At 38.3% G+C, this 18,584-nt stretch overlaps 1 protein-coding gene across 2 annotated transcripts in view; it reads left to right on the forward strand.

Annotated features, from left to right (window-relative positions):
• Positions 1–18,584, forward strand: part of NFKB1 (nuclear factor kappa B subunit 1) — a 54,636-nt gene that overhangs the window by 17,976 nt on the left and 18,076 nt on the right. The window contains exons 4-10 of one of the 2 annotated variants that reach the window (XM_065736947.1): positions 2,123–2,163; positions 4,664–4,762; positions 11,928–12,076; positions 13,226–13,389; positions 14,164–14,322; positions 16,207–16,311; positions 18,079–18,170. In XM_065736947.1, coding sequence (XP_065593019.1) covers positions 2,123–2,163; positions 4,664–4,762; positions 11,928–12,076; positions 13,226–13,389; positions 14,164–14,322; positions 16,207–16,311; positions 18,079–18,170 — 809 coding nt within the window. The remainder of the gene's footprint in view (positions 1–2,122; positions 2,164–4,663; positions 4,763–11,927; positions 12,077–13,225; positions 13,390–14,163; positions 14,323–16,206; positions 16,312–18,078; positions 18,171–18,584) is intronic. The other variant, XM_065736948.1, reaches the window with a different exon arrangement.

Below are 18,584 nucleotides of genomic sequence, written 5' to 3' on the forward strand. Positions count from 1 at the left end.
CGGTGGGATTTTGTGCTGACTCTAATCCTAAGTGTATACATGGAAAGTGAATCCCTAAGGGAAAAACAGTTGAAGAACTGCTCGGCAGGTCATGACTGGGAGACCTGGTTGAGAGTTGAGTTACACTGTTGTATTTAATGTGAATTATTTTTGCCAGTGCTTAGAAGATGCAATGCCTTTGGGTTGCTAAAGTATTTTAGCAGTATTTTAGATGCCTAAAGAATGGTGAAGGTTACAGATCTGTGAACAGAGATCTGTTCATAGATAAAAATGCCAGTTAAATGTAAGTACATTATCAGCCTAAGTTTAAGGTTCACCTTGACTCCATGTTACAGGCAAAAACCAAAACATAAAATCACACTGAAACTAAATATTAATCTACATATTTTAGAATTTCTAAGGTCTAAAATATGTTTTTAATGCTTTCCAATGTAAAATGATGTATATTTGCTCTTGAGGCCATTGCTTTGCTTGACTTAAAAAAATTTGGTTGCAGTGCTGGTTTTTTTTTTCATGGGAAGAGTGTTGGACTTGGGAAAAAAAATGATGTATGGAATTGTTGTGACTGGCATTTGCAATGTAACTTTGGTATCAAATAGATTCTTTTACTGGCTTTGATAGCAAAATAAAAATTATATCTATTACCGTATTTACCAAAACTTATTATTTTGAGAGAAGGCTGTTCAGAACATGTCTAAAGACATGAAGGTCTGCTTTATTTAGGATAACTTGCAGTGAGAAACAGAGAAGGACACATGAAGTTGTGCTGCAGACTATAAATGAATATATTCTCTGCCATATTTATTTGTCAGTGAATGTGAGACCTATTGTTAGATGGATGCTGATGCAAGTATGTAGTTCTGTGCTTAAGCCAAGTATTACCTGATTGAGGTGGCTGGATTGCATGGTACTTGCAGATGATGCCAACCTTCAGAGGCTGATCATACCTTCTCCTGGATGTTGACAGGGCATGATATGCTCTATGTATGCTTGCAGGCCCTGCCATATGACTGCATACTACCTGCTCTGTAGGTTTCATGTGTACCAGTGAACTTGCTAGATTCCTCAATATTAATAACTTTAATAGGGTGTAAGTAATGAATGATGCATGAACCTAAGAGGAGTACAGCTGGCAATAAATTTTGCAGATGTTCACAGCAAGTGAAACTGTTGTTTGAAGTGTGCTTTGATAACAACTGAATTCTTAGCATTGAAATCCTCTTCTTTGTTGGTAAAGAAGCAGAAAAGAAATTTTACTTTTGAGGTGATTCTCAATTCTGGTGGATGTTTATGCTGGTGAATTTTGATTGAGGTTTATGATTTTAAGTTAGCTAGCATTTAGGGAATGATGCAAGGCTTATACTTGGTAAAGCTAATAACTCTTGTCTGAAAAACAGAACTTATTAGAATGTAACTCCGTGTATTGACGACATGGACAAATATGGATTTCATTGTAGTCTGCATCTGTAGTCAAATAGAGTGTGTTCCATGTTTTAGAAACACAGCAGAGCAACATATTTAAAAGTGTATCTGAAGTTATTAAAAGAATGAAAGTTGTTTAGGCTCCTCAATTCCATTTTCTAAAGCAGATCTGACTGTTAAGACATGTTGAGACAGCTTAAATTCCTCCTATATTCCCACACCTCAGAGTTTACCATTGGCTGTCTGAAAACTTTCAAGAGCACCTAGACAGTAGGAAGCCCTGAGGCCAAGGCTTGGCAGATACAGTCTTCAGAGCCCAAGGGGTTTAAATACAAAATTTAACCTTCGCTCAGGAAGGCCAGCCTGCTCATCTGTGGCAAGGAGAGAATCCTTTTCTTGCTCACTGCTGAGTGTCTTAACTGGGTGATCTGTGTTGCCCCTTTATGCCCTCTGAGCTAAAATTAAGCTTTTGTAAGTGATTACTTCCCTTCTTACTCTACTAGTCTTGGTAAAGATTAGAAACGGTTGACTTTCAACTAATTAACTTATTCATTAAAATTTTATTTATATTCTGAAGATGCTTATTTGCTTTCAAAAATGTCAAGAAATTTAAAGACATCAGTTTTATCCCCTTAACTTGTGCTTCATAGCAATAGAAATATAATTTGCATTAATGCTTTTCTTCTTTCTTTTATGTTAGCAGATGGACCGTATCTTCAAATCATCGAGCAGCCAAAACAGGTAAGAGCACTGCATTTGGAAAATTGTTACAGTACCTATGTCACTGTGTTCAGTTTTATTTATAACTGTGACTTAAGATGAGAAAAATGTGTTGAAGAGTTTAAACGTGGTAACAAGTATTGCACTTAACCATAAGCATTTTTTCCTCTTGCTTTTGTAGTTAAATTGTTTCCTGTTTTGTTCTGTTTTCATCTCTGTCTCTCTGGAAGTGTCTGAAGAGGAAAAAAAAAACAAAAAAACTGAGGGTTTAAAAATTTTTTTGCTAGTTATGGGCCTTTCATCTTAGAAATGACTCTTCAGTGCCCCGGTATTTGGAAATATAAATTAATAGGCATAGAAGATTTTTAGAAATCGCTTTATGTTTCTTGAAAGATGTAAAAGAAAAAAAAAAGCAAAAATTTTGTTCCCAGAAGTTACAGGAAATTTTGACTTGTTTTGCCATCATGAAGGAATTATGTTGTCCTTTGAGATTCCTGTTGTCACAGTTAGCTGTTATGAATAACTCCACAAAAATGAAGATTAGTACTTGAAAGTAACTTTTGTGACTCAGAAGCAGATTCTCACTTAAGCTGCTCTGGCAGTGTCCAACTCATTCCTATGCACTGGTTAGTTTTCCAGCAACTGAAGTACAAAGTTGCATAAAATCCTAGTTTAAGCAGCTGCTAGATAGGCAAGAGTGTCTAGAAGCCATTCTGCTCTATGCTTGGTCTTCTGCAAAAGCATGTCAAAGTTCAGCCTTTTTTTGACGAGACTTCACAGAACGTTTGTTTCAGGCACACACCAGGGCCTTTTGTGACTTAAGCTATTATTATGGGAACAGGGGACAATTAGGTGAAGAACAGCAGTGCACTGTGAACTCTTGGAAGAACATGCTCTTTCCTCCTTGTTGTTTTAGTTCATCCTAAATCAGGCGAGGTATTTGTGTGGCAGAGCCTGTAGTGTGCAACGTCTAAAGGGAAGCCTCTCTTTCCATCCACGACTTCTCCACAAGCAGCTCTGTAGTGGAGTTCCCATGTAGCAAGCTGAGGAAAGGTTTATAACAGTGTAATAAGAGTGATCCACAGGCAGAGTGCTGTGCTTGTGATCATTTTGGGAATAAAGAGGCAGCAGGGAAGAATGGGACTGCATGTGTGGAAACAGTTAAAATTGGAAAGATGATAGAATGGTGAAGGCCACTCAGATGTCTGATATACTTTTGGCTCTGGGGCATAGTAAGTGAAGAGAGCCTGAGTCATCCCATATTCCATGTATCATGACTCTGGAAATTGCTTTACTTGCTGGTTACCTCGAGCTCAAGCTCATAGTCAAGCACTTCACTTTGTTGCTCAGTACTCTATGGGAAAGCAAATATGTTATTTAGGATTGATTACATTGTCTGGTCAGAATCTGAACAAAAGACAGGTCTTTCTGCTTGCTTGAGAGGCATGTTCATAAACTGAAAAGGCTTTAGTGAGATAGATGCTAATGATTACTGAGTAATTTTTTGAGTCAGTTCACTGTCAGCTAGTAGAAACTTCAAATTCAGAGATGCCTTCTATTAGACAGAGGCTAAAGATCTTTCATGAAGAATGCAATGCTTAATGAATGGACCTGGGTGTCATGCTTTTATGATTTTTGGTACTGGTATTCCACATCATAACATCATGTAGTGCATTTAGAGTTAAAAAAAAAAAAAACTACATGATGATGTGGAATACCAGTACCAAAAATCATAAAAGCATGACACTGGGTATGTCAGGAAGCATGGGTGTAATGGGCTATGTCAGAATTTGCAGGACGGGCAAGTAAGTCTGAAAGTATTCAGGGATGGGAGGGGTCATACAAGATAGCATAGTTTATTTAGAGTTAAGAGTTACCGACGACATTTGCTTAAAGTTTGCATCTTCTGAACCATATAGATGTCTTAGTAAAGCAAAGGGAATATTATTTCCTGTAAATAAAAATGGAGTACATGAACTGCTGTGCTCTAGAGTGGCTGCTAATGGGGCATTCAGAGTCCCCTGAAGCTTTTGTGATACTCTTGGAATTTGCTCTACTTAGGGATTCAACTTCCACATGCTCTTCCCACAAAGAAAAAGGATTTCAGTTTCATCCATATTCTTTTCTCTGTGATGCTTTGTACTTCCCTGTTTGCAGCCTTCTCTGCCTAACATCTATTGTGACAGAAATAGCATCTGTGCTTGTATTCTCTGTCATCTATTTATCATTTTGTTTTGAGAGTATAAATAGGTCTCTACTTTAGAATGTCTTCACTCAGTGAAAGGAGAATTTCTGGCAGTTGCTATGTGTAAGAGTGGGAATAGAACGCTACCTGGGGCTAGCTCTGATACTTTGTCAGTCGTCATTCAGACAGCTTTTCAGGGCTGAACAGTTAAAACTTAACCACTTGTGGGCTGTTTGGGCAAGTCGTCTGTGTGTGTGTATGTGTGTGTATGTGCACGTGCTGTCTTTTTTCAGTTTTGTTTTCAAAGAGCTTTCAAGTTTCTTTGTATTTCTGCAGAGGGGTTTTCGATTCCGATACGTATGTGAAGGGCCTTCACATGGTGGACTTCCTGGTGCTTCCAGTGAAAAGAACAAGAAGTCATACCCCCAAGTCAAAGTAAGGACATAAAACATTAATATTTTGCAAACTGAATCTAAGTGTATATTGGGCCGTACTGCAAATCAGTGTACATTATTATGAAGTAACTCACTTTATATGAAATTGACTGCACTTCATGTCACATTTTAAAAGTGTAATTGGTTTAAAAAGAAAGTAGTTTTCAGGTTTGTGGAGATATTTTGGTACCATATTTATCTGTTAGCTGTTGAGCAGTCATCTTTCCTGCTTTCCAGTCTACCAACTTTCTGCACTGCCCCTACACTTAACAATGGAGCTCTTCCCTAAGGTGTGCTTTTAGTATGAGTTGCTCTACTGCTGACATGATGCATAACATGAGTCTGCTCAGTTATCCCAGTCCAGTCTGAAATGCTGTTTACCTATTTTTCCTTCCTGTTCTGTTCATGTTACTCCTTACTCAGTGGCTCTAGGATATTAAGTCCTTAGGTTCTTACGGATTTAAATCTACATAAATTTAAAATCAACAAAAACATCATTTTAATGGGTGTAGCATTATCTTCAGGAGTTCTCTGAACCTTTTTCTCTTTTTTTTTTTTCCAGGAAAAGATTGAGCATGTTAATTAAAGAAACATTCAGAGCTAGCACAATATGAAGATTATAATGGTGGTGGTTAACCATTCTAGGATTAGGGATGAACTTTTATTGCCTAGGGTTCTTGCATAAAATTATTTCTCCAAACAAGTGAGGAAAAGATAAAACTATGCTTTCTGCTTTTTTATTTTTATTTTTTAACTTAACTCAGTCTTGTTATATCTTTGATGAGCTTTAGTTCTAGAGATTGTCTCACGAGAAGCAGGATTAATATCTTTTATTTCTGTTATTGTCTTCTTTACAACAAGAGAAGGGAATGGAAAGGGTGGCAAGCAGTCAGTCTCTGCACTAGGAATTGCTGTGTGCTGCTGCTCGTCAGCTTTCTCTTGTACATGTGTGTAGTTCTGCAGTTCTTGAGAAAGGCTGGAGTTTGGAACAGCTGCATCTCCAGAATGAATCAGTATGTGTATGACTCAATGGAAAATAATCAGCAATGGTTGAGATAGCCTAGGGTGTTTTAGTCTGGCAGATTGAGAGAAGGATGAGAAATTTAGCCTTGCAAAACTGTTAGGAAAAATTACTAGCCCAGGCAAAGGTTCTGCTTGCATTTTCCTTTCCTATTGAGATGGTGATGATGAACCAGCGAATAAAATTTACTGGTATGGTCATATGAAAATAATGTACCTCAATGATGCCAGGTCTTTACGTTCCAATTCCATTGGTATTGATAATTAATACAAATAATTATTAAGTGTTATTGATAATAACTGTCATGCTATTCTATTTCACAAAGGCGTGATGGGACGTATAATAGCATGACAAGTATACACACAGTGAGAAGTTCCGTAGAGAGTGGAATTTCTCCATGGAAAAACTAGAAAGCAAAATGTTCTTTGGCTTTCTATCAAACCTCCTGTTTTTCATTGATCATCAGATTTTAATTTCATCTAAAACTCTCCCAACACACGTGTCCCATCCCCTCCCTCCCTCTTGTCCTACTGTGTGCATCTGGGTTTTTTCTAGTATAAATCCCCGCATGGCAACACCTGCTGGGAGAGGCTGGCAAAGGAACATAACAAGTAAATTCCTCAAGGCCATTGCTTGTTAGTGCTTGTTCTTGATTCAACTGGTGCCAGCAAATACAGAAGCATTTCACACCTTTTCCTGTAAGTCTCTCTGGTGTTTTGTCTAAGGGTGCTCACCTTGTCGTAAATGGGGCGAGCACACTTGAAGATGACTGTGTTTTATTTAATTTTTTTATGGTCACACCAAGACTTTCGCCATAAAACTTCTGTTTGCTGGTCTTAGTCGTGTGAGCACACAGTAGTGTGAGCTTTGGCTGCAGTGTGAAAAAAACTGATGTTTGTGACAGATCTTGAAACCTTGGCTTTGAGGATCTGTACAGCTCACACCGGGATCTGTCTTCTGCTTGACCAACTGCACAGAAAGCTGATGTAATTTACCAGTAGGCACCATGGAGTGTTCTGAGAATAGACATCTTCAGTGCACTAAAAAGTATTGTAGTCTCCCTGCACCCTATTCATAGGAGACCTGAAGGAACACATTTGTCTGATATGACCTCCTGAATAATGTGGAATGTTGAATCTCAACCAGTTTTTTTGCTCCACCTGCCCCCTAGCTTCTAGCTGAGCTGGAACGTATGAAGATGTGTCTTTCATTTAAAGGCTAGAGTGCTAAAGTCTCTGCCATGTCTCTAAGCAAGGTATTTTGGTAGTTAATTACACATTTAACCACGCCCTGTAGGGTGCATTAGAAGATGGTGTATGTCAGGAGTTAGCGTAGCAGTTCTGCTTTGCACTTGAGACAGAACTTCACTATCTGATAACTTGGAAATGATTTAAAAACTCCTGTTTTAAAAGCACGTATAGCCCAGTTAGCAGTAGTATTTTTAGTATAATACTGAGGATAGGGTCCTTTCGAGTTTATGGAATGTTATTCCTTTGTTTCCAGCTGTCTTTGCTATCAGTAGTCCTACTAGTATGTACAGAAACTGCTACGTTCTTATAAAATCACGTGAGTTTTACATATCCTTCCAGAGAAGCTGTAAATACTGAACAAACTGTAATGAAGAACTTTACTGTCAGATTGATGGGGCACTGGAACAGGCTGCCCAGAGAGGTTGTGGAATCTCCCATCTCTTGAGATATTCAAGACCTGTCTGGATGCCTGTGTGTGTGAGGTACTGTGGAGAACCTGCTTTAGCAGGCAGGTTGGACTTGATAATCTCTAGAGGTCCCTTCCAACCCCCTACGGTTTTGCAATTCTGTGAAGCTAGATTTAATGATGAGCTATCTAAAATTATTCATTTAAATTTCATTTTCTCCTGCTTAGTGGAAGTAATGCAGCTCTGGAAAATTATAACATCTGGAACAGTTGAAATTGTAGCTCTTGAGCTGTTGAACAACTGGGAGTTCTATATAGTTGTTCTAGATCCAAATAACAACATATATGCTCTCCTAAAATTTACTCGAGAGTTTTAGAAGAAAAAAAGGAAAAAAAAAACCACCACCAAAAGAACAAAACTATGTTGTCTGATATCACCAGCTCACTGAACTATCTTACACTTTTATTCGTTAAGTTGCTTGTTTTTATATATTTGGAAAACTGCCAGAAAACTTCCATAGAAGATTTCCACTTATTTTTTCTTTTACTTGCTTAGTGCATATGTCCTGATCTTGCGTACTGATGTTAACGTATTCAAGCCTGACACTGAAGTGTTTGATACAGTTCTGGGTGTGAAAAGAATTTTCTGAAAACAGTGGTGTGACAGAAGTGTCCTGAGTTTTCATTTCCCTTGGGGCAAATCGACATGGGTGGCTGCAAACAATTTCAAGTTGTCGATTCTGTGAGCTGGATGTAAATGAGTTTCAGCCTAGAGGCTGAGTAACCACATTGTTCAGAGTTGTGCCCAAGCTAATGAGCACCATCTCTGTACCCATGAGTTTGGATGTAGCACAGTTCAGCTTGAGGATCAAAGCTGACTCTCATTTAGGCAGCCCTGAACTCAGGCACCTAAATAGGAGCACTGCCCATCCAGACATGTCCTTAGGCTATCCTAAATTATGCTTCAATTTGGAGATAAGTGTTCTTATTGAAATCAGGGGGATTTCAGCAGCTAATTCAAGTTCAGGAGGAACATTTGCAGAAAATGAGGCAAGTTCTTCGGTTGTTAAACTTTCTTGTTAAAGAAAGCTTTTTCCACACCTTAGGAATTAAATTGTGGAGTGTTAGTTTGCTGATTACAGGTTAAAGATGGATTAATTTAAGAGCGGAATTAAGAAATCACTAGTGAAGAATAAACAGATCTTTTTTTTCTAATAAATCTTTAATGCCCGTTAAAAACCTGCATTGAAGCAATTCAGCTAGAGGTAAATTAAGAGAGATCTGTGCTTTTTGCTGCCATAGTTGGTTAGGCTGAGTCTGGAGTGCTGAGTCCATTTACTTGGGCTTCTGAAGCAGTGCATCAGAGTCTGTGACCTCACATTCAGAGAAGATCAAAAGATTTAAAACTCCCATTGCTTTAAGTTATTTTACATTGCTTATTCTTAGGCCTCTAAGTAAGTACTTTGGTGCCTAAAGAATTCCTACCAAGTTTGAAGTGTATCTTAAACTGGCAACAAAAAAAAGTGTTTATATTTGGCATTTATAAAGGATGAGTGCCTCATCTGTGGAATTTTTCTTTTGTGTATTTATGACAGCACTGTTGGTCACACTCAAAAGGTCAGGCAGGATTGGGGATGTCGCTTCTATAACAAAATAATGAGAAAGAAATACTTATTTTTATCATTGCTGGCCTTGTGTACTTGACATGGTCTTTGCCATCATCTGCTTTCTGTAGTTAACTAGTTGGTTTCGCTTCTTTCTTGTATGAGTAACTGGAAAAAACATCTTTCAAGTAGAAAAATGTTATTTAAGAAGTTTTTGTCAAGTTTTAGGAAGTATTAAAAAAAAAACCAAAAAACAACTAGGAGGCCTGGATCTCAAGTGGAATAACTGAAAAACGATTTAACTTTTGTTTCGAAGTTGAGTAAATTTCAAGTTCACAGGGTCCTTTTAATCTCCCAGGCGATTCTCACTCAAACAGGAACAGCCAATAAACGTGAGCCTGCAGCATTTTAACTTCATCAGATTAGATCAATTGAATGCTGCTTCAGTACAGGATGTAATCAACTATTACAGCTATGCCTCTTCCCAGGAACTCCTTATTTTCTTTTTTCTCCCATCTTCAATTTGATGTTCACTAGCTGTTTTTTTTTTTCAGGTCACGGAAAATTCTGCTTCGAAGCAGTATAGCACCCAAACACTGTCTCCATCTCATATTGGAGATAGTTTTTTTCTGTCAGCACCATCACCCTTGGATTCCTTTACAGATATCCAGCATTGTAATACGCTGCCTACCTTCTAGCACCTTAGACTGCATTTGTCTATGTGAAGTAAAAGGTGGCAGTTATTTGTATATATTAATACCAGAATGAATTCTAGGTTGTTCAGCAATTGTGATGGTGTCAGTGATTCAAGGATACCCCAAAATGGTTTCAGACTTACTTTGTGGTATATAAGGATGGTTAACTACTGGGGCTATTTTTCTGGCTACAGATTAGCTGTATGTCTCAAAGTCATGTAGGAAGGTCTGTCTCTAAAGCAAACATGTGGGAAACATCCTATAGCCTTTGCAGCATAGGATGTCAGCCTAGAAAATTATTAATAGTCTTTTCTTGACAGTATATGTAAGGTATAACATTTTAAGAACTTTTTTTTTCCCCCCTAAGAGAGACTACAAAAGTGATGCTGAGCTGAGTAACAGGGGAAGATTGCAATCTGGTTATCATTGCAGTTAGGTTCTGCTTTCAGAGGCTGGAAAGTCCTTGATGTGCAGCAGTCCTACCTACAGTTTCACTGTGGTTTCTACAGCTGATGTAGGATTGTCTTGAACTTTTCTGAAGTGACACAAGAACATGCATGTTACTCATAACGAATATAACGCTGTAGATGTGCTGGGAACTTTCAGGCAGGGAAAGCCTTTCTCAGTGAGGGATGAAAAAAATACTTTTTTAAAAAGCTCGCTTCTTGAAAACTTGTTTGTAGTAATGAAGGTGACATTTAGCACAAAATGTAATGATTTTTACTTTCAGGTCATCTTATGAATGTTATACACGGATTCCTCCAATTTCACTGCTGAGAATGGTGGAAATGTCAAAGTAGTGATTATTCTGTATGTATTGTTTCAGTCTGGGAAGAGAGGAAAGCACGAGTACCCCCATGCTTCATATTTTACAAAGTGCCACTTGTAAAACACCCATGAGTACAGTGTTAGACAGTTATCTCACAAGCAGTGAGTAGTGAGAAGGCTTTTGCACACCTGTTTCTCCTGGAACAGCTTTTTCATACTTTGGGGTTTTTTATTGTTAGCAGCAAATTGGAAGACGTTGAAGACACATTTTATATGCATGCAGAGTGTTTCAGCTGTGATGGAATGGATTCAAGAGAGGGGTTAAATGGAGTGAAGGGGGCTAGCAGGACTTATAATGTGGTGAAGTCGTGGCAATCCCCGGTTATCAGCGTTCTATCAACAATATAACCTTACGTGTTCAGTTCATCTCTGATTCATCACTTTAATGTTCATCGTGATCCTTTAATACCTTGGTTGATTAGATCTATAAGCTGCTGTAATACAAAGAACTTTCCTTCAGGCAAATCATAAGAAAACTTAGAGGAGGGGGGAAAAAAACAGCACTGATAAAAGGGTTAATTAAGTGAATTGGAAGAGAAGGTAATGTTTTTTTTTTTTTAATCAAGATAATTTTATATTTGTTATAATTTGAAAATGATGCGTAAGTGATAACTGAGCTGAAGTGTATTATCTGTGAGGAGAAAAAATAACATTTTAAATAATATGTAAAACAAATAGCTGGTATTAATAAACGATGCTTTGTTGGTAATTTCAAGCTTTTGTTTGAAGCATTATTTGACACAACAATTTTAAAAGCTGTTGAGAATGTATGGTGGTTAGACACTCTGAAAGAGGTGGGCGGGAAGCTTTGTAGTCCTCCAGAGGGCCTGCTAAGGTGTCCAGTTTGTCCTAAAAGCAGTCCTGCAAAACCTTAGGTGAGGTTTTAGCATGTATGCTCACCTATGCTTACAGGCAGTATTTACTGGGCTGGTACATGCATTGATGTAACATTTTGGTCTAACAAAATACCTATGAAGACAGAGTTTTTCACTTCAGAACCTCTACCTGAGGGATCATTGTAATGAGACCAAAATGCTTTAAAATAATCATAATGTTTACAATTTTTTGAAAGTATATTTGCATTAGGAAAAAAAAGCAGATATTTTGTTGAATGGATGCATTTTCTAATGCAGTTCTTAACATGTGACAATGCATATTGTGAATTCAGTTTTAATTTCAAATGAGTTGTTGGCTTTTTTGTTTTGTTTTTGGTGATGATCTGATGCAGTTAGTTTGTTTCATGACAAAACACATACTCGTTTCTCCTAAGTAGGCTTGATTGTTCTTAGCTGGCAGAAAATATTCAACTGGAATTATAGCTCATTCCATCGTTAAAAACACAAGTTGTACGTTTCTTTACAGATTTGCAATTATGTTGGACCTGCAAAAGTAATCGTCCAGTTAGTTACTAATGGGAAATATGTCCACTTACACGCTCACAGCTTGGTGGGTAAATTTTGTGAAGATGGAGTATGCACAGTCAATGCAGGACCTAAAGACATGGTTGTTGGGTAAGTCTGTCAAATATATCTGTAAAGCTATGAGAGAGAGAATCGACTTGATCAATATTTTACCTTTGCCGAAATCTGCCAATAGGAGCGTGGTGAAGAGAAGAGCATTAAAAAAGAGAGGTTAATAAATCTGAAATTAATGCAGGGCAGGTAGAAACATGAAAATACCAAATGAGTCAAACTTTTTAAGTTTAAAGCAGTAAGATTATAGTGAAATTGTAGTTGGTCTGTTCTTGTTTAATTTAAAGGAGTAATTGTTTGTATCAGTAAATGGAACTCAGGCTTCTGTCTACGTTTTTGGTCTTAGATCAGGTTTCATGCTGGCTGTGAGTTTTAGTTCTGTGATCTCAAGAATGTCTTTGTTGGTGAAGAAGTAGTTTAAAAAGCTGAGAAGGTTGGGAAAGAGAGATTCTTTTAAACTGTAACTTTTGATGTCCAAGCCCAGTGTACTGACTTTACCAAGCACAGCAATTTAAATAACTTTATTTGAAATGCTCCTTTTCATCTTGAAAAGTTTGGCTCATTTCCTAACCTGTCTTGTTTTTCATCAGATGTTTAGAAACAGCTTTCCTATCCTCAATTGACCCAAATGAAAATTGAGTTATTGTCTTGATTTCATACTTCCAGATCTAATTGATTTTTGAATGTGCCAGGGAACTTCTACAAAAGCTCACCTTGTCTTATGGATATTTTCATTCAAAGAATTACCTGAAGCATCTTGCTGAATGTCCAGAACCTAGATTGAACCATTTTCTTTGAAAAATGTATGCTGTTTTTATCATTTTAGCTTGCTCTCCAAACCAATTTGAGCTGACCAAACCTTTTCTGATGGATTACTTGCACAGTAGCTGTAGAATTGCATGTTAATGACAGTGCAAACAGGGTGTGACAACTACATTTTAAAATGTTTTATAAATTGCTTCCACACCTTAAGCCTGAAAACTTAAAGGTTACATCTTACACCATGGGAAAATCCTGTGGGCCCGTATGATTGCTGCCGTATGACGGTACGTGTTTGACGTGCTTTTTAAGCTTGTCTGAAAATGTCTTGCTGGAGTTCATTGGAACTGCTTCTTCTGATAAGAGAATGACTGCCTACTGCAGGTTTGGCCTAAGGCAGCAAAAAAGTAATTAATCAAAATTCGACAGGTTTGCAAACCTTGGAATACTTCATGTCACAAAGAAGAAAGTGTTTGAAACTCTGGAAACACGCATGATCGATGCTTGCAAAAAAGGATACAATCCAGGACTGTTGGTGCATCCTGAACTTGGCTATATGCAGGCAGAAGGATGTGGAGACAGACAGCTAACAGGTATGTGGAAATGATGATCTGATTTTAATAGGTTTTTAGTATTATAAAAAGAAAAGAAAAAAAGAAAACAGCTTAGCTTTTGAAAATGCAGATTTTTACCCAGAAAAAGGCCCCAAGAAGGAAAACAGCTTATGGCTATACAATAAGAGGTTGTATATTACTGCTGTGTTTTAGGGAATCAAAGCCTGTGCTGTCAACATGTGAATGAGAATGGAGCAACTTCTTCCATAGCTACCTGTACCACCTCTGCACCTGTATTTCATTGTCCTTATCCTATTTAGTTAAGTGAAAAATAGTCATTTTGCATTATTGCTGTGAGACCACAGTACCTTTAAGTAACTGTGGGGACCTTGTTTGAGAATACTTGTTTCATTCTGCTGCGCTTCACCCGCATCCCTGCTAAACCTCAGGGCTGTATTGCTTTCAGGAGCTGTACTGAGGGGCAGGCCTATTCTTCATCATTGGTGCTGGACATTTAAAATGTCCATGGAGACGGAGTCCATCTTTTTCACAGAACGTACAGAGAGTGGAAAAGAGTTGCTTTGTGTGTGTCTCTTTATTATATACCTTATCTTAAGTAACATTTGGTTCACAAACTGAAATTGAATGCAGTATATTGTAAATAGGTCCGTCCTCTTTGAATAAAAAGTTAGAAACTGATGGATACAAAGTGAAAAAGAAGTTGCTGTTGGTGCCTATTGACAGTGATGTTTGGAAAACGCTCAGTCTCCCCCACTGTGTGCTAATTCATCTGTGCTAATTTATTGATTCCAGAACGAGAAAGAGAAATTATTCGTCAGGCAGCAGTACAGCAGACAAAAGAAATGGATCTCAGCGTGGTGCGCCTTATGTTTACAGCCTTTCTTCCTGACAGTAACGGTGGTTTCACACGGAGGCTTGATCCTGTTATATCAGATGCAATATATGACAGCAGTAAGTATATCTGGCCTTTAATTACTGTTTCGATAAGGGGCACATTTCTGTACATATGAAAGTGTTATGCAGGTATTGCTGTACTTAGGTAGCCCATAGATAATTGGCCTCGTGTCTGTCCAAGTACTTATGCTGTCCTGTTCTTAACAGATGCTGATGTAAGGCCTAAAGCAGGATTGTATTTTGCTGTTAGCATGTTTAATCCTGCCACCTGTGTTATGAGAATCCTGTAAATTCTTTTTATAACGTGTTTCAATTTTCAGACTTGTCTTCTTCTCTTGCTTTCTGTGGCAAACCCTCGGCACACAAGATGCAAGGAAAAAAGTATTCAGTCTTTCTCGAGGATTATACTCTTTTCAGTATTGCTGGACATCTGCTTGTCCTTGTTCTGTGACACTAGCATAACCAGAGTTTTTCATCCATTTACTCTGGACCTGTTAGTATTTTTGTACTTACATTATGTCTCTCGATTTGTGTATTTTCTAAGTGAATATTTTCAATTTGGTTATGCTTGTTCTTTTGGATTATACTTCGTGGTTTTACCTGAACCCTTTCTTCTGCTTGAGATTTCTTCCTTGTAGCTGTGGGTCGCCATGTTCCTGGTAATTATTCTGTAATGAGTCAGAAAAAGTACCTTTTTCTTTCTTGGCACAACAGTCATATGTACGTCATCACTTTCTAAGGACAAAGTTTATATGGAAGGCTGTTAAATGCAGCTGTTCTAAAGCTGCTGTTGTCTGTTGCTTTCTGTCAGTTGGAGAATGTAGCACCCATATGCCTGCTGTTCTTATGGCATACATGTCCCTTATTTTGTGATCGAGAAGACGGTCTTTTCATCTGCAAGCTGAAGTGATTTAACTGATAGTGTTTTTAAGGAATATTGATATTTGTTAATAACCATTACAGATTCCATTTGTTTTCTTACTCTGAAGTGTGTAATGGTAAGGAGTGTTGCTAAAGCAAAGAGGAAGAGAAGGACAAACAAACAACAGAGGCACAATGAAGAAAGATGGAGAGTGACTTTATGTGGTCTGATAGAGATAGGACAAGGGGGAATGGTTTTTGAACCTAAAGAGAGATTTGTATTGGATGCTAGGAGGAAATTCTTTAGTCAGGGTGTGGTGAGGCAGAGAAATTGTGGATCCATTGTCACTGGAGGTTTTCAAGGCCAGGTTGGTTGGGGCCCTGGGCAGCCTGATGGAGTGGATGAATTCAAGTTTATTGATTCCAAAATAATTTTCTAGAGGCTGTTGTTTTTTCCTCATGTCATTCATTGAACCATTCAGGACTCTTCCACAGGGTGGAAACATCTTGTTGTAGCACAGTTGTCTATCACAGTTGCTTTTAATTATCCGATGATAGTTATATGTCAAGGAGCAATAGGTAATCCAGTGATGCCTCTGCTAAGAGCTTTAGAGGTGAGCTTTTTGATGATGTGTCTGATGTGTTGGTCCAGAACTCAGGTTGCTTTCAAGTAAGCCAGAGAGCAGAGCAAGCATTGCAAGTTGTGTTAAACTAATGATATAAAGGTAACAGCTTTCAACAATGCCCTGTCACTGAGAAAATAGGAAGGAAAAAATGTTCTCTTATAATGTACTCCTGTTATAAAGTTATTGTTAGTGCAGGATGCAGATCACTGCTCTGTTGTTTTAATGAGGTAATCTGATGGAATGGCCAGAACCTTATTTTATAGTTCCCAGCTTAGTCAAAGAAGCAAGGTTTTCAGATGAAAAACTGTTGATTCATTCTTTTAAAAAACATAGACAAATTTACATGGGTTGTATTGAAGCTTGTCTTTCCATTTCATTTGCATATTTGTATTTTCTTGTAACCTAAAATTGTTATGAAAGTAATCATTTTTAAAAAATCTTTTGCTTTCAATAGAAGCTCCCAATGCCTCCAACTTAAAAATTGTAAGAATGGACAGAACAGCAGGGTGTGTAACAGGAGGGGAAGAGATTTACCTTCTCTGTGACAAGGTTCAGAAAGGTAAGTGTCCTGAGTATTGTAAGGCACACCAGGATGTTGATCTGAAGTACACATGAGGCCTGCTCTGCTGTCTCACTGTTCCCCTGTTCTGATAACACAGCGGAATTCGAGCGCTTTATTTTTCTGGAAACCAGGCCAGCAGGAAATAGTCTTGCAAACTAAATTCAACTTGTGTTACCTCCCCAGAGACCAACCATGTTCATCTCTGATTTCTGCCCCTGCCTGTGTTCTGTTTTTCATGGGTAATGGGTTCTGGGTGATCTTTGACTCCATTGACTAACACCTGCTCTGAATTATTCTAAAGTTTCTGATTTATTATAAAGTTTCTGGCTGTAAAGGGTAAGTATGAATCTTCTGTATCAATCTCCAGTGGGAACTGAGTGTGTTTAGTGCTGCTGCTAGTAGCTTAATTCTTATGTATATGCTATTCACTTGGTTTCAACTGATAATTCTTGGACTCTGCTCATGGTATGGACGTGTTAGGATAGGACTCTTGAGTATGGATTTGGTTGCTTTGTTTTTGGATGGGAAAATAATGGTTTGTAATATTTGGGTTGAACTAAAAAGGAAAAAAAAAGGAATGGGGTAAATCCTTTGCATTTTTCAGCTATACATAATACCTGGGGCTCCCTGGTGTAGATTGCATAACAGAGTAGTTCCTACTTCTCACTTGTTCAGATTGAGTCTCTGCCCTTGTTAAAAGGCTATCCTTTTCCACTTCTTTTCCTTGCCACGTTCTACTTACTCAGGAAAGAGGGAGTGCTTTGGGGGCATTGAAAAAACTGTTTTCCTTCAGTAGTGTGTATACCCTCTGCTTTTGGGAGAACCTAGATGAAACTTCATTCGTGTGCACAAAATAAATAAATAAAAATCTGACTCAGGGGAAACCCCACCTTGGGAGTTTCCCCTCAGCCTGAGAGGGGTTTCCCCTGACCTCATGGCTTTCAGAAACCTCCTCTCCATAGGAACTTGAGCACACAGGACGGGAGGAGTGGAAGTGGTGGTTCAGCATCTTGAGACTGGCAGCTGGTGGATCAGAGTAAGCAGTCCTCAGATACCTAAGAGAAAACAGACTTCTTTGTCATTTCTTCTCATCAGAAGTGCTGGGGAAGGAGTATGCTGCTGTGATATTTCCCAGCCTCTCCTAGAATATATATAAGTAAATAAGCAAAAAGAGAAAGAAAGAAAGAATAGTTGTTCAGAGGAGCAGAAGCCATGTTTATGATGTGGCTGTGCTGTGTTTTTGGGGTGAGGGATCGCTGCCGACATGCTGCTCACTCCAACTGCTGCCATCCCTCTGAGCTCTGCAGTGGCTCTCTGCCAACAGCGAGCGGAACTTCAACTGTGGCACTTCAGGTTTTGCAACAGTTTTTTGAACTGAAACTGCTGGAGGAGAGAGGGTGGTTTCTACATTCACTCTTCAAGTTCTCCCCTCCCTACTTACTTGTTCCAAATAAAGCTCCTCTGGAATGTTTTCTAGCTCTAGAATGGGAAGAGGTAATGAACCTAACTCTCCTTTTACTGTGCAGTAAACAGTCAGCAGCTTCAATGAAGTTATTAGAATCAGGCTGATCTGAAATTGATTTAAAAAAATGAGTTATCTGTGATGTTTTCTTAACGTGGATAGTGATGATTCACATATCATTTACATAAAATTATCACTCAGCTAAAAAGTAACCACGTTAATTTTTATCTGCAGTAAACTTAGCCAAAGGTTAAATAAACACACAGACATCCCAAAGGTATTATTTCTTTGATTCTTTGCAGATGATATTCAGATACGTTTCTATGAAGAGGATGAGAGTGGTGGTATGTGGGAAGGCTTTGGAGACTTTTCTCCTACAGATGTACATAGACAAGTAAGTAACAAAGCATTCGCCGTTTGTTAACAGTTTTCTGATCTCAGGAAAATAAGATTGTATTACAATTAGAAAATCAGGTGAAAGCCTCCGTATCCTATACTAACCTCTTCAGTTGGCAATTTCCTAGTTATATTACAATCCTAACAATTCTTTTAGGATCTGTGGTAAGAATGCAGCATCAGGAAATCAGAACAGAGATCCCTTGCCTTACACCACTGTAAGCTGGATAGGAGATGTAGAGAACTCTCTACGTTTTGTGTGCAGGCACTGAGAAAGCCCCAGAGCAGATGCTCATTGATGGAGAGAGAAATAATGCAGTAGTAACACACATGGCCGGGTGATATGTGGCTGTTTTGCCTCTCACAAAAGGCTTTAGGACTCTAACTCAGAAGTGCAGCTGAAATTTGAAGT

Source organism: Cyrtonyx montezumae, unplaced genomic scaffold (assembly GCF_038088225.1).
Source record: "Cyrtonyx montezumae isolate F1298 unplaced genomic scaffold, pur_monq_1.0 scaffold_2, whole genome shotgun sequence".
Taxonomy (NCBI): domain Eukaryota; kingdom Metazoa; phylum Chordata; class Aves; order Galliformes; family Odontophoridae; genus Cyrtonyx; species Cyrtonyx montezumae.